The sequence below is a fragment of the Anopheles maculipalpis genome, chromosome 3RL (genome assembly GCF_943734695.1).
Source record: "Anopheles maculipalpis chromosome 3RL, idAnoMacuDA_375_x, whole genome shotgun sequence".
Classification (NCBI taxonomy): Eukaryota; Metazoa; Arthropoda; class Insecta; order Diptera; family Culicidae; genus Anopheles; species Anopheles maculipalpis.
In genome coordinates, this window is record NC_064872.1 from 52,918,791 (window position 1) to 52,934,453 (window position 15,663).

Sequence of the window (15,663 nt, forward strand, 5' to 3'; positions counted from 1 at the left end):
AATTCAAATATGGTTATGGTAGTTCCTACTTTTACGCATAGATGGCGTTAGTTTGTGTGTTCGTGTAAGGCGAATTGCCTATCTCCTGGCGTGTTAAATATCCAACATATCTAATGAAATTTTTTATTTGGTTTTAGTAAGCTTAGCCCCAGCAATACTAATAAGCCTATTTCATTTGCTCCATACAATACTCAATTATCAAAACTAAACCACACTTCTCACCGCTGCTAATAGCACCAACTTTAAATGTGCAAACAACGCTGTTTAATTGAATTATTTATGGAACAGTGTTTGATTGCACCGACTATCACCCGCCAACCAACCGGCTCTCCCACTGCAACAACCAAACCAACTAAACTGCCCTAGACCACGCAAAACGCAATCATCCCTTGAATCTTCATAATTGGCTAGACTTCCCTTCTGTTTTTTGCCCGGAAACAGCAACAAGTCGATAAGTACCACAAAAATGTACACCATGCCCGGTCATCGACAGAAGCAGGTTGCTTTTGGCCAGAGTCCAAGAATTTCGTTCGCATGTTTCATGGTCAGAGTCGGGTCCGTCTGGTGAACTAATGCCCTGGCTTTCTATGCGGCGGGAGAGGTCGCAAAGAATGCCCGTACCGTCTCCGACACATTCTTTATCGCTTGTTGGCGTTGGTTGGCTAGCTCCGGAGCGATTTAAGCTAGCTGACAGCGAACCGTGGCCAGTGAAACATGAAGCGTCGCGTGCCGATAGAAAACAGTGCTGTGAATGGACGTGGTTCTTAAAATACTATGGAAAACAGGAGAGCTCCAAAATTAATGTTCAACACTCCGGTTGACCTGTGAACTAGTTCAAGGGTGATATATTTTGATAAACTAAATAAATATGCAAAACAACACAATATCGTTTCTATAATGAAGACAATGTCATATCTAATGCGAATCATCGCAAAACCTTAAAAAAACCAGTCAAAGTTTAAGTGATCTAAAACTTCCTTTATTTATTTTTTTATTTATTTATAACTAATTATGCCGGTCCAGTGCCGTATTGTCAACATCGATTGTGTTGAATAAATTTTATAATTATATTGATAAGGCATTTCCCCCTTATTTTTTGCCTTATCCCGGGCATACTCGGTTGTGGTTGTGGTGATGGTGATGGTGATGATGATGATGGTGATGATGGTGATGTATTGGTGGATGTTGTGAGTTTTGACGGTCCGGTTCTATTGTTGTGGCTATTGTAATGATGGTGGTTGGTTGCATCCGAATTCCGGCTATTGTGGTGTTGTGGCTGTTCTATTGTTGACCATTTTGCTACGGTCTGGACAGCAATAAGCAAATAAACATTGTTAAGACAGCTCGAACATTTATTTGTCTGCGTACCGTGTTCTCCAGTGCAGTCCAGCAATGACATTCCAAGCTCAATCTAGTCAACGTCCAATCAAAGGATGATCGACAATCTCTAGTGACTTCACTACTCTCGAGACTGAACCCGCCAACCACCCCAAACCGGCAGTGTTCGAATCACCCTCGAGTGCTGTTGCCTAGTCATCGGATCACCCGTGGCACTACAAAAAATACACTTAAAACATAGACAACACAGCATTTAACAAAAAAGGAATGGTGGAATACGAATAAGGATTGGAAGGATCGGAAGATCATCCTCATGTAGGGGAGGTCACTGGTGGCCAACACTTCTCTAATTTCTGTACCAAGTCGTCTGCCGATATTCTCGACTGCGCTCAAGAAGGAGGGTCTTGCGGTTTCAAATTCCTCGCAGGACCCCAGAAGGTGATCCCCATCGTGGAATCCGTCACCGAAGCCACACACTTTTGTCTGAGCCAGAGTTATACGCTGTAGATGAGCATTCAATGCAAAATGATTCGACATCAGCCGAGAAACTTGGGGAGAGATCGAGAAAAGGAAACGCCCGAGTTCATCAGCCTCCCACAAGGCCTGCCAGCGAGACAGGAAAAGTTGCTGTGGAAAACGAAGGAACTCCTGGGCCGAGATAGGTCCTAAAACTTCCTTTATATTTGATAAGAATTCTGCTCCGATATCGAGATACACAAAACAGTACCGGTTACCAACTGATAATACTGTAACTTGAAGAGACTTGTTGCTTGAATTCCTGTATGAAGAGTGGACTGTGCAGAAATATTAACTATCCTTGTATCTATTCACTTGTGAAGAAAGCGGGCACGAGAGACTTCAAAATCAAAATTTCAGATTCTCATGAGTGTTTTTCCCATAGAGATCACCTTTTCAGAACCTGGTGCATACACAAGCTATCTACATGGGGCAATGAACAAAAAACTGGAATCACAATTTTGAGATATTTTTACAGTTTCTAATCGATTTACAAAGTTTGAAATTTCCCGTGGCCCGGGGCCTTGAGACATGAGCTCTATCCTAAACTATCCCACATTTCTGCAACAGATTAAACTGCCAGGTCAGACTGATCACATCAAGACATCAAGAAGAGTTTTGTACATCCGTGTACATCGAGAGAAGAGGCGTGGTAGGCCCAAATCAAGATTGAGTGATGGTAATATGAAATTTCATATTTCTATTATTCATGCCTTCAAAGTGCCTGAGAATGCCTCTGTTACCGAATTCTACAGAAATTCTCAATTTTAAAAAGCCTTAGAAATATAAACAAGCTCTCTAGAGGACACTAGCAAACATCTGGCATGATATATTTTTCACAGATTCGCACAGCACCAACAATGTAAAAAAGCAAAAGCTGCCCTGACTAACATTGTACGGCGGAGCATTGTCTTCGAGCATTATAGAGACACGAAATAACTGTGGCAGGGGGCCACACGAAAAAAAAAGCCAGCAAGCAAAAGTGACAAGCAACAAATTGTGCTGGAAAATAAAAGTAACGCATCAAGTGCCGCTCTGTGCACCCTGGCAAACGAAGTGTCAAACACCTTGTTAGGGTAGAAAATTAAGAGAAATTAATTTAACTAAATGAAAAAGCTCAACTGTCACATCCAGTTGACGCAGGTACTCGGCGCGTACTACCGACTGTGGCACAATAAATCCCGGCGGGCAATCAATTAAGCATGTTTTCTTGTGTGTAATGATGCCGTTGCGGCAGTCATTTGCTTCTCGGGGGAAAATGTGTAACGCTCCTTTATTGTTGTACGGGGCGCTGGAGATGAAAAGGATACGTTGAAGCGAGCTTATGGAAGGGCGCGAGCGGTTCTTTGATGGTGGAATAAGGATTAAGAAAAATATGGCTCACTTTACTACACAATAGCATTTACATTAACTATCAAGGTGAGGATTAATCAGTGTTTTCGTTTTAGTTTTATGAAAAATAGTTAAACAAAATATGAGACCAGAAAAAGTGGTGCTATTCTCGCGAAAATAAAGCCAACATGTCATAAAGAGTTTTTAATATATTTGCATTAAGCATCATTCGGTCTAGATTCATTATTTATTACAAAATTACATTGCAGGGCACATTTATCCGCTGACTGCTAACGAATGGAGCGTTCAAGTTTGAGCCAATAAGCGTTGACCGGTACAGGCTCATTTCAAAATGTACTGCCATGCACAAATATCAATCCAGAGCTACTGAGGCAAAAGTATGTAAACTATCAAGCCAGCTTTCCCTGGCCTTAGCAGAGTTTCCACTGCCACTGCCGCTTTCGTAACAGAAGTCATTCAAGATGGGAAATTGTTTTCTTACCGCATGCAACCCAGTCGTTGTGAGGAAAATATTAAGGGATCTGTGAAAGTGAGCATGCATGCAAGTATGTATTATGCATACGAAACGTTCTCAATCCATACGGTGTGTCCCTGCTGCGATGTAGCATGTACGCGCTCCGCATGCTGCAGTATGCTGTCACTCTCCGGTGATGCTTATGCCACTGACAGGAATTGTTTGCAACTGTCTGCATTGTGATAAGAAAATGAGAAATGGGTAGCAGGATTTTCTGAGCATGAGGCAAAATTGATATAATATTCCGTACGACAGGCGGCGGGTGATCACAAACCGATGGACACGAATGCACACTGACTTATGTCGGCCCGATCGCCATTTATGCTAAGTTTGTGAGAAGTAATAGTCAGACTGCTGTCAGGCCAATAGGTTGTATTCATGTTGTATAATTATTATTTAAAGTCGATCTGATCATTTTCTACAGGCATTTTACTGATGAATTAATAAACTGCAGCTATTTTAAAACATTTTATTTTTTCTTAAACACTCAATCAATCAAGATACGAACTATTCCTAATTCCATGAGAAAATTCATTTGCATTGCACTATTACAATGGCCACGTCAATGTCAAAACCACGCCAATCCATTTTACCAAAGTGATAAATTTAACCCAACAACGATTGCAGCTACATTTTCTGTGGAAATGTAATATTAACGCAAATTAATCGCCCATCAACAGTCCATCAAAACCAAATTCAATCCGGACCGGTCCCTATTACGGGGCCGGACTCCGAATTTCAACTGCCTAACCTAATCAAAATCTAATTTTGCGATACGTTTGAAGTTGCCACTTCGGCACAACCACTACCAGCCGTTCGCGTCGAAGCGAACGTTTCGAAGTCTTGGCCCTTGACGAAGAGGTTTTTTTTGTTGTTGTTGTGAATGTCTGGTTCTTTTCCATCTCGTAATCATGGTTTCTCACCACCCTTACTGCTTAGACTCGCTGCAGATACTCGGGACAGATGTCAGTGAGTCTGACGAGTGTCTGATTGGTAGCAGCTGTTGCTTCTGTTATCATTCAAAGCTGTCATGTATGGAGATGGATAAGACATCGGGCCACGGACTGGCCTGTTGTCTGGTGGGATGGACCTTCGTGGACTCTGGCCTCGTGGATCCCGATTGCCGAATCGTCTGGTGCGGTAGAATCGTAATCGAATCAAGCTGTGCACAGAACAAATCTGCCCGGAAGTGATAATTCTCGTCAATGATGGGCCTAGTGTTCGACAAGGTAGCAGCATTCAGATTACATTCGGCCAGACAGACAGACAGACAGGTTGCGGTTGTGTTGTACACAGCATTATGCCCTTGGTACCATTTTGCTCCTGTTCCTGATGATGCTGGAGGTGTGGCAAGGAATTGCTAGTTGCAAAACGCTCATTAACATGTGGATTGTGTAATTTTGTGTCAGCGGGTGGAAAATTGCAAAAGTACAACAGGTCTACAAACGTTCCTTTAAAAAATGTGTGGACGAGAAATTTAACCACCCAGATTAACTATCCAGAACATAAATACAAAACATAAATAAAGTAGTGCCACTGATAGGCACTCAAAAACTTCCTTGTTAAAGTTATTTTATTAACCTATAACATTTTGTGACGCATCATCGGCTTGCCAAACTAACGACTTAGCTGGAGATTAAATAGACGGCTGCATGGCACAGTGGCGCTAACCCTCGCCATGCATTCTCCAGTGAGGATGAATGGTGTTAGGACTGGACTTCCTGATTCAATTTTCTTGTTTGCATTGGTTTGCATTTGCCTCGCAAACCATGTTCGTATGTATCCGTTTTGCCGCGAATGGGTGAGTGTATCATCGTCGTCGTGGTTTTTCCGTCTATTTTTTTACTTCTTCTCGGAATGCTTTCGATTTGATCATTCTCCCGGGAATCATCTGTTTGCTTATTCACGTAGCTAGTTCGAGGGTACCCGGTCACGATCGTCACCAGTTTCCATTGGCTTCGAAATTCAAACAGAGCAGTTTCATCGAATATATTGACATAAGAAATTGAATTTTTTGCTAACGTTTCCGAGCGGTAGTCTTTGTGTTATCGTGTGACCCATATTTTACACCAGTGTACACCATAGCCTGTCGGTAGGATATTGTCTGATGAACTTTAGAAGAGCCATTGTCTTTAAGTCGAAAAAAAAATAGTGAAATTTTGCTCATCGCGTTGCGTTTTAGTTTATTAACATAAATGCATTTGTATGATTAACACCACTCCCGTGTAACTCGTAACGTAACTTCTCATCACCAACAACACCAGTGTTACAATCAGACCAGAACATCAACGCTGCGCTGAATTCTGCCTGTTTACCTTTTGCAATCCGCAATCCAAGTGTTAGGAAGCAAATAACAAAACAGCCGAAACATCAAGAGCGCTTGAGTGTACCGCTTGATGATATTCTTTCCGTTACCGTCAAACGACAAACAACATTTCAATAGAGCGGAAGGTGTTTTTGAATCACCTTCAAGCACATATTGACGAGACAATCTCATCCCGCATCGATGAAAAGATCCAACACCGCATAAGTACTAACGGATGTCGGGGCTCCGGAAGTGAAAAGCTTTAAAAAGGGATGTTTATTTTGTTCCCAAATCACCCCTAAAGCACACCTTCTACACACATGCGCTTACACACACACGCACTGCACGCATTGCGAAAAAGAGATACAATCTTCAATCTACCCTTCAGCAGGGTAGCCTATCTGTGTTGTACAGGGTTGAAGTTGAAGCTGCCAAGCAAGACAGTTGGGTTGGCCCTCTGCTTAACTTTATTTCAACCATTCGCTCCACAATTTGGTGCACCGTGCAAGCATGCCAAGCAGTCCAGGATGGGTAGCTGTAACATGATTTTTTTGACATTATGAAGATACCTAACGGGTCTTAACAGGAGTTTTGTTTACGGCCAACGATGATAGGCTAATAGAAAAGGGGAAAAAATGCACGTTAATTTTAAGGTATCTATTTCTCGTTTATCGATTTCACAAATTGGTTGTTTTTAAATGTTTCTAATTTATTTTAAAAATGTAAAAGTTGAGAAGCCACTCTTTTACTGGACAAGACCAATATCAAATATCTCCTGGTCTGTTTTTTTATACGAAAACAATATTTTACTACAAATAAATCTTTTTCTTAGCTTAACAACATTTGAGGTCACGTCTGCCTTCTAATGGCTTACTAGACTTGCTGATACTATATTATTGTTGGATAGTCAGTCCTCACAACGAACGGTCGTGATGGGTTTTAAAAACTCAGATAATGTCGTGTGAAGACCGGCGCCACGTTAAGTCACACATTAGATGATTAGATGATTGGTTTATCTCTGGCCAAGCTCTTATTAATAATACGGCTCAGTAGTATTCACCAATACAAGTGACTTCTTTCTTCAGCTATTTACAAATTTCCTAGAACTCTCGATCACCCTTATTCGTATTTTTCTATTTAAATACAAGAAAAGTGTTTATTTTCACAATCCAGCATGTTTTCCTACAAACACCCTTCCCACCAAACACTTACGTAAGGACCAATTCGATTAGGTCTCAATATCCGATGGCCTATTTTAGCTTCTTCTTGGCTTAACGTCCTCTAAGGTCATGCCGGCCATCGAAATGGCTTACTAGACTGCCGATAGATATACCACGTAGTTGGTTAGTCAAATCCTCGCTACGGGGTGGACGGTCCCGGATGGGATTTGAACCCCGGTCCTGCTGTTTGAAGACCGGTGCCGCTGTCGCTTACACCACCGGTCCGGTGGTGTAAGCGACATATAGGCCGCCCATATAGGCCGCCGCCTATTTTAGCTAAACATGCTGAATAATATCGCAGGAGAGAGCTTCGCTCTTGCCTAAAGCCCGTTTTGGTATTGAATGTGTCCTTTCGCATTTTGAGTTCCTCGAATAAGCTCAAGAGACGCTTTGAAACATTCTTTAAATTTGCACAATCCGTTGCAACAATAATTTATTTTTTAAGCAAACGTTCGGGGACGGTCCGGTGGTATAGGCGACAGCGACGCCGGTCTTCAAACGGCAGGACCGTGGTTCAAATTCAGATTCGATGACGATCAAACTATGTGATATCGGAGAATCTAGTAAGTCATTTCGAAGGCCGGCGTAACCTAGAAGGTCGCGTTAAGCCATGAAGAAGTAGTTAACTTTGTGCAATATTAAGAGGCAGAATTTGTGGAGCATGACTTTTATTTAAAGTTTTAAAACAATTTACTTTGCACAATGGTTTTTGCCGCTAGCAATCTACTTGCAAGAGTCTGACTAAGGCGTTGCTTAATCTTTCTACAGCTGTGTTTTGCAAGAAATTAAAACATCCTTGTCACCGAGCTCGGTAAGCAAATGTACTAAAATCAACGAACCCAAGACACAGTGGAGCGAGATTCTACTGCCGTGTGTAAAGATATGCTAATGTTGAGGCTAAAGGTTACCGTGATGGGGAAAATAAACGATATGGCACAGGAAGGAAGGAAACGGTAGGTAAAAACTAAAATACCAAATCTAACACATTCATGGCACCTCCTATTCAAGGTAGACGTGTTATGAGTGGGACGGGTGTGCTCGAACCGACCAGCATTCTAATTAAAACCTAAACATTTTGCATTTGGTTTAATCTCTTCTTATTCCTGTAACCACCGAAGAGGATGTACTAAGCACCGAGATTAACTTCAACAAGAGTAGCAAATGCAGGAGGAATGGGAAGTTATAATGTTATGATTTGGTGCAAGCTAGACTTAAGCGTAAACAGTTTTTACTTTTACCATCTAAGAAGCCAACAGAGAGAACTGAAATAAATAACAGTCTACAAAACATCTCATCCATACTAAAAATTCAGCAATTTATTCTTTGCATCAATTCGATTACTCACAAAGTCCTCCGAACCTTTTTTTGCTGTGCAAATTATTAAACCGGTAATTTACTATGCCCTTTTGGTCTTATCATCATTTTCGACGTTTTCAGTGCGTAGTGATGCCCTCGAAAAGTGGACCATTCCATCGCAGTCGCATATTCTTTCGTTTCTCCTCGCAGATATTTTCCATTCAGATTGCTGTAAAAACACATTCGAAATACGTTAGGTTAAGCTTTCCAGCATTGTTTCACTAATTTACCTTGAATGGCAGTTACTGTACCACCATGCTCCAGCAAATGTAACTGCGCACTGATTTTCCCACGTGTCATTATCCGCATCAAACGTTGAAAACTTCATATTTTTAGTGCCACTGAAGGAATCGCCCGCCGTGCCAGAGTATGCACCTATCTTCGTCACAACATACTTCTGGTCCTCGTGGCCAATTTCGAACAGATCGTACTTTGCAATCGTTTTGTTGCCTTCGAAATCTTCCAACAGTACTATCAGCTCGTGTGGAATCGACACCGTTAGATGATAAATGCGATCCAGCCCCAACCAAAACTCTCCCTCCAGATTGCCGAATCCGTTCTTATATTCCTTCCAATTACGATAAAAGTTTGTCGATCCATCAAACCGATGTTGTATCACAATCCATCCTCCGGACTCGTACTCTTGATCGCACAACACAGTTATCGGTTGCTTGAAGGGCTTTTCGGGTTGAATTTCGTACACGCCGGACGATGGAACAGCACTGCAGAATTTGTACACGATTCTTTTTTCTGATTGATTTGCTATCTGAAGGAGGCGATCTTCGAGCACGTTAAACTTTGTCATGATCATTTCGAATGCAAACCCATCCTTGATTACATCTGATGTATCTAAGCTTGAAGCACATTGTATACCAATGCTGAATGTTAACGCAAACAGTAAACTAATGTTGAACATGTTGATAACACTGGCAAAGCTGTAACAATGACGCCAACGGCTAAATGTTGACCTTCTTATATTTATCATTTGGTCAACGGGAAAGCCAAAATAACCATTTGGCTGGCACAGGAAACATACACTTACATTATGCTGAACCGTTACGGACTCAAAGGAACGATATTCATGATAGCGTAATGTAGAAAAGTATCACAATCGTAAACTCAATAGCAAAATTTTAATCAATTGCAATTATCCAGTGCAAAATTGTGTTTCACATATGAAGTAAATTAATGATTCCATTTTTTCCAATGCATTTTACATGTACATAAACCATTTGATGCATTCTAAATACAAGTTAACAAAGTAGGATTTTATCAATTAGCCCCTTCATTCATTACCACTTTTCATTCTCTGAAAAAAACACACATAATCACATTCGGTTGCTTTTTAGTTAGGTCTGTTAATTTTTGCATTCGCATGCTAGTTCAGAGCATCATTATACAAACACAAACACAAATATAGCCTCAAAACAAGCATTCTTTGTGTGCATTGCAACGTTTTGGAAGGTCAAGTTCTCAACAACGCATACACTAACGGAAAACAGATTTTATCTTGGCTCTGAGAGTCATCAGGAAGTTACAGTAGCTGATATTTGCTGGTAGCTGGTCGCTCACAAATGTTCTAATAAGATCACATAATAATGACCGTAACGTAAATATCATTCTGAAATCACAGTTGGGCGGAAGAATTCACAGTGACTGTTATAATATCACAAATGGTATATAGATCTCTAAATCGTTAGATCATTCAGCAACAGGTGTATCGCTGTTTCCTGCAACAACAGAAAATGAAACAGATCTGAGCATGATCCCCGACTTTGATGTCCGACTGTGATTTCTATTTATATGTAAGTTGATACTAATGCTAGGCCTAGAGTCGCTAAACCTGCGAAACTGCAACGCCCGGAGGCTGTTTATTGTGGGACTCCTGGACAACCGGATCGATGCTCGATGATCTCGACGAACGATCTTGTCGAGATCGATCTGCTCGACGTAGAGGATCGCCGTACCCGATTTGGCGCCTCTGATTCGTTTGCCGTGTGTCGTGCCGTGAATTCAATGTTGTCTGTGATCGACACCAACCAGTCATGGCGCGCGCCTTGTTTTTAAACTGTATGCGCCGTGTGCGACCCACTTCTTAACTTATCTCGTCTACGTTTATTCATGTTTTGTGCTCTTTTTGTATCGCTCCGCTTCAAAGGGGCCTCTCGCGATCCGTTGAATGTAAACCAAATATACAAATAACAGTAATGGCAAAACTACACCCTTTCTTCTATAACCACCTACCCGTGTAGGCAGGTCAAATGAAGATCTTACTACTGTGTCCGTAAAATAAAGTGAATTTGGGTTTTTTTTCTAAAATGGTTTGTTTTTATTAGACCAAATGAAGGACATCTCCTTCGAAGTAATCCCCTTCCGATGCAATGCACCTCTTCCACCTCTTCTTCCACTCTTCGAAACAGCTGGAAAACGCGGATGCTGGGATGTCCTTTAGTTCCGCCGTCGCTGCGGCTTCTATCTCCTCAATAGTGTGAAAAAGGTGTCCCCGAAGCGACCGTTTTAGCTTGTTGAACAGCCAGAAGTCGGCTGGTGCCGAAGCTGGCGAATACGACGGTTGCGGAACAATATGGGTGCCAGTTGTTGCGAAAAACTCCCTCAACATGATGGCCGTATTGGAGCTCACATTATCTTGGTGCAAAAACCAGCTGTTGTTTTTAAACAAATCTGGCCGCCTTCTTCGGATGGAGGTTCCGAAAGGTCTCGTATCGTCAACCGATGATTGTTGACCACCAAATCCGTGATTTGGACGACATGGGTCGATCGAGGTGGATGGTCTCCCCGGACGGTCCCTTCTTCGACCTTCTCACGGTCATTCTTGAAAAACACTGTACCATTTGTACACATTTTTGTTCGACATAGATTCTTCACCGAACGCTTTTTGTAACATCCGCAATGTTTCCGCAGCGTTTATTTCATTGCGCAAACTTAATTTGATACATGCGCGCTGCTCCACAAGCTTGGATATGGTCAATATGGACAAAAACACTTAGCGCAGCTCCGAAAACAAATTGTCACTCCCAGCCGGGTTGATCTTGTGTCTTGAAACGTGGCAGAACTGTCTATAACATACATATTGACAAACGAAAAATAAAAACAAAGGGCTTCTTTTTTGGCGCGAAATTTGACATCCAATGTCACCTTACTTTTCGAGCACAGTTGTACATTCTGTATTACAAAGGATTAGAAAGCTAGACTCTTGTGATCGGTTCGTCGCATTTGCTTTACATTTTTTAAGAAAGTTGAGGTTACATCTTGAATTTCTAATTAAAAAATTAGTCTTCGATTTTTGTTGTGTTTTCATAGCTGTTAACATCCATATTTACATTAGCGAATCAAGCGTCAAACATACTTTTTGTACTTAAAAATGCCTTTTTCATTTTTTCGTTTTTATTGATTTCTTCTTCTATTTATTTAATTTATGAGTTAGCGACCATATTGCTACATTTAAGCTAAAATTTTGCATAAAATAGTGTGAAAATTAAATGACTACCATCAAATTAAGTCTTAGCACTTTTGTTATCTTCAACAAATCAATTTTTACCGACAATAAAGATAAACGAAGTTGTGTCGGATGGTATGATTCCAAATAGTTCAAACAAAAGGTATGATTTGGTTCTGTACAATTCAAGTATTTTCTTCAACAAACGCAAGTGAAAACGAGCACAGTATTTTCACCCCGTATGCGTATACCGAATATGCATTAAAACTATTCCAAAATAAGCTCCGTGAAAGTTACTATTACGTTGCAAAATAAAATAATTCAGATTCGTGCACTGCGGTTAGTGCACAATTTGTTTTTGTGCAAAAAAAAGCTAAAAAATAGAGAAGCAAAAAACTAGTGATGAATAGTTTTTGGAATTCTCGATTAAATATTATTAGCTTGAAACCTTATCATGCTTGAAAATGTCATGCAAATACGACGGGTAAATGAAATGATACTAATTCAAAAAATCCTGCAAAATGCAAACTCCCACACAACATGTATGATCTGGTCGTTATAGACAGGTCGTTATAGGAGTGACGGGTACATATGGAATATTGAATAAAAAATATATTTAAAAAATCGGTTTTTTATTTGTAGCGGAAAACAAAGTTGCTCTAGGTATAACCTAAAGCAAGTCGATAATCTCACAGGTTGGCTGATAAGTCCCCGGTCTAACAAAGAAAAACACATTTTTTTTGTCAAAATTCGTTTTTATTATTCAACATAGTTCCCTTCAAGAGCAATACAACGATTATAACGACCTTCCAATTTTTTGATACCATTTTGGTAGCACTCCTTCGGTTTTGACTCAAAATAGGCCTCAGTTTCGGCGCCCACCTCTTCATTGCAGCCAAATTTTTTCCCTGCGAGCATCCTTTTGAGCTCTGAGAACAAGAAAAAGTCGCTGGGGGCCAGATCTGGAGAATACGGTGGGTGGGGAAGCAATTCGAAGCCCAATTCATAAATTTTTGCCATCGTTCTCAATGACTTGTGGCACGGTGCGTTGTCTTGGTGGAACAACACTTTTTTCTTCTTCGTTCTTTTTTCGTTCGTCAAGCAACCAAAAGTTGCTTGACAAAAGACGCTCTGTCTCACAAACTAATTGACATACAGACGTCAAATTTTGACACGAATCATTTGAAGGTTGGTGCTATATAAAAATGATATGCATTTAATACTAGCGGCTCATTCTATGTGTCAGACCGTGGACTTATCAGCCAACCTGTTCCATTATATCAAATGTCATTAAGATTTGAAGCTGCATTTCATTATCATTCATCATAAGCGGGGCTTCCCGGTGGTGTAGGCGACAGCGGCGCCGGTCTTCAAACGGCAGGACCGAGGTTCAAATCCCATCCGGACCGTCCCCCCGTAGTTAGGGCTGACTAACCAACTGACTATATTCGATAGCCGGCACGACCTTGGATGGTCGTGAAACCAATAATAATAATAAGAAGAAAAAGAATAAATACTTCCTGTCTAATAAACTATGAATGTATCTAAACAGATTCAATTGATTATATGTAAATAATATTATATATATTATTGTAGATTATAGATTATATGTAAAAGTTAAATATTTCGTTTATATTATCCAAATTTGACAGAAATACTCTTCGTTGCTCCAATTAAAACTGCTAATCCGCAACCTAGGTGGTAGCTTTTCTCCTTCTTATATCATCTTAGATAAGATTTTATTCATTGTGTTGAAAGTTTTTACAGACACACGCATTCGACAATATGCCTTATGGGTGGCTGTAAAATGTTGCTTCAAAGCAAAAGGCTTTTTTTGTGTACCTAAGAAGATTCATTTAATTATTTCAAGTTTTGTTCAAGTTAGTGCCAAAAAGGTTAAAGTTTATTGAATTTGAAAATGACTATTTTATAACATATTACAATGCGGCTCGGTCTCATGAAGCTGTGGGTCTTATCATCATTTTAGCTGACCTCAGTGAATAATGATATCCTCGGAAATCTTTCCAAACCATTCCAGTGGCGAATTCTTTCGTTTCTCCTCGCAGGTATTTGCCGTTCAGATTGCTGTGGAGTTAAACAAAAAAATGTCGACATATTTTCGTTGTTTATCGTTGTAACAACTATTTCAGGTTTTAATCACTAATTACCTTGAGTGGCAATCCTTGTACCACCATGCACCGGAGTAACCTACTGCACAGTTACCACCCCACAAATCATTATCCGAATCTAAGGTCGTAAATTTCATTCCTTTTGCATCTCCTAGACAATCCCCTGCCGACCCCGAGTATCCATCTATTTTTGTAAGGTTATATTTCAAGCTCTCGTCTCCAATTTGAAACTGATTATACCAAGCAAACGTTTTGTTGCCGTCGAAATCATCCAGCAACACTACCAACTCATACGGTCGGGACATTGTCAGGTGATAAATATGATCCAGTCCCAACCAAAACTCTCCATCCAGGTTGCCAAAGCCATTCTTATACTCCTGCCAACCGCGGTAGAAATTAGTCGATCCGTCAAACCGATGTTGTATCACAATCCATCCTCCTGAAGCGTACTCTTGATCGCACAACACAGTTATCGGTTCCTTGAAAGGCTTTTCCGGTTGAATTTTGTACACACCGGAAAATGGCGTATTTCGGCAGGACCTGTACACCATCTCCTCTGTACAGTTGCACTGGGGCTGCTTTATGCTTTCGATGAGGGAGCTTATATCATTCAGCTTACGTTCAATTTGAAGGTCCCCTTCTACGATACGATATTCCAACGTGTTCAGCTTGCTAAGAACCATTTCGATTGCATATAAACATTCATCTGGCGTTAAGAGTAGTGCATTGTTAGCATCCTGCGCTGTAAGATGATCACACCACACAAGTATAACAACTAGCAGACACTTTTTGAACATGATGCGACCGCAATAATACACCTCAATACACTGTCGTGATGCTACTATAGACAACTTGATTATATATATACTTCCATGCCGGTGCAATTTGTTTCTCAATGATTTTCAAGATAGACCGCAGTAGTGATAAGACAATCTTATCGGATTGATTGGCAATCTTATTTGCAATTGATTTTTTTTTCTTATTGCTAAAAATCCCCTTTTGTTTTACGGCTCGCACGTTGTAATCATGATAATTTATTTCAAAAAGAAAGTAAAAAATAGACTGAAGGGGAGGGAGGGTGTTTACTTCACAATCAAGTTTAACAGTCTATGAATTTGCTTTGATGTTTGTTTTGAGTGTTACTAGAGTAATACAAGTATAATAATAGTTACTTTCAATAACTTTAAAAACTTGAAACGGATTTTTTTATTTCGTTATTTTAATATAGCATTTTGTGTATTGTGTATGCAAGCTGATCAACTATTATTAAACTAAGCTAAAGCGTAGCTTTCAAAACAACTTCCACTCAATAATGCCACCGTGTAAGCTGCTGCACCAACTGCCATCATCACCATCTCCCATTATCCGCATCAAATATAGAAAGCATAAAATGCTCTGTCTCTTCTAATGCATCACTAGGAATCCCGCAATACGGGCAGACCGTCTGTGTTGAGAAAAAACCCAGCTATTCCCGA

The 15,663-nt window shown here is 40.4% G+C and overlaps 5 protein-coding genes across 5 annotated transcripts in view; 1 reads left to right on the forward strand and 4 right to left on the reverse strand.

Moving 5' to 3' along the window:
* The window catches only part of LOC126561389 (tectonin beta-propeller repeat-containing protein), a 445,867-nt gene that overhangs the window by 241,587 nt on the left and 188,617 nt on the right, over window positions 1-15,663 (reverse strand). The window lies entirely within an intron of this gene.
* The window catches only part of LOC126563311 (LITAF domain-containing protein-like), a 317,379-nt gene that overhangs the window by 205,896 nt on the left and 95,820 nt on the right, over window positions 1-15,663 (reverse strand). The gene's annotated exons all lie outside the window — the stretch shown is intronic.
* Window positions 1-15,663, forward strand: part of LOC126562199 (protein arginine methyltransferase NDUFAF7 homolog, mitochondrial) — a 259,818-nt gene that overhangs the window by 165,505 nt on the left and 78,650 nt on the right. The window lies entirely within an intron of this gene.
* LOC126560772 (ficolin-1-like) lies at window positions 8,627-9,533 on the reverse strand. Its single transcript, XM_050216723.1, has 2 exons — window positions 8,833-9,533; window positions 8,627-8,771 (listed from the first exon to the last, which is right to left on the reverse strand). Exons 1-2 carry the CDS (start codon window positions 9,516-9,518, stop codon window positions 8,627-8,629), a joined length of 831 nt encoding a protein of 276 aa, XP_050072680.1. The 5' UTR covers window positions 9,519-9,533.
* LOC126562741 (ficolin-2-like) lies at window positions 14,015-14,985 on the reverse strand. Its single transcript, XM_050219318.1, has 2 exons — window positions 14,228-14,985; window positions 14,015-14,144 (listed from the first exon to the last, which is right to left on the reverse strand). Exons 1-2 carry the CDS (start codon window positions 14,983-14,985, stop codon window positions 14,015-14,017), a joined length of 888 nt encoding a protein of 295 aa, XP_050075275.1.

Bases quoted from the DNA above. Each gene is read 5' to 3' on its own strand.
- LOC126562741 (XM_050219318.1), bottom strand. From the start codon at position 14,985: ATGTTCAAAAAGTGTCTGCTAGTTGTTATACTTGTGTGGTGTGATCAT. The intron at 14,145-14,227 runs GTAATTAGTGAT...TTAACTCCACAG, and splicing joins TACAAGGATTGCCACTCAAG to CAATCTGAACGGCAAATACC.
- LOC126560772 (XM_050216723.1), bottom strand. From the start codon at position 9,518: ATGTTCAACATTAGTTTACTGTTTGCGTTAACATTCAGCATTGGTATA. The intron at 8,772-8,832 runs GTAAATTAGTGA...GTGTTTTTACAG, and splicing joins TACAGTAACTGCCATTCAAG to CAATCTGAATGGAAAATATC.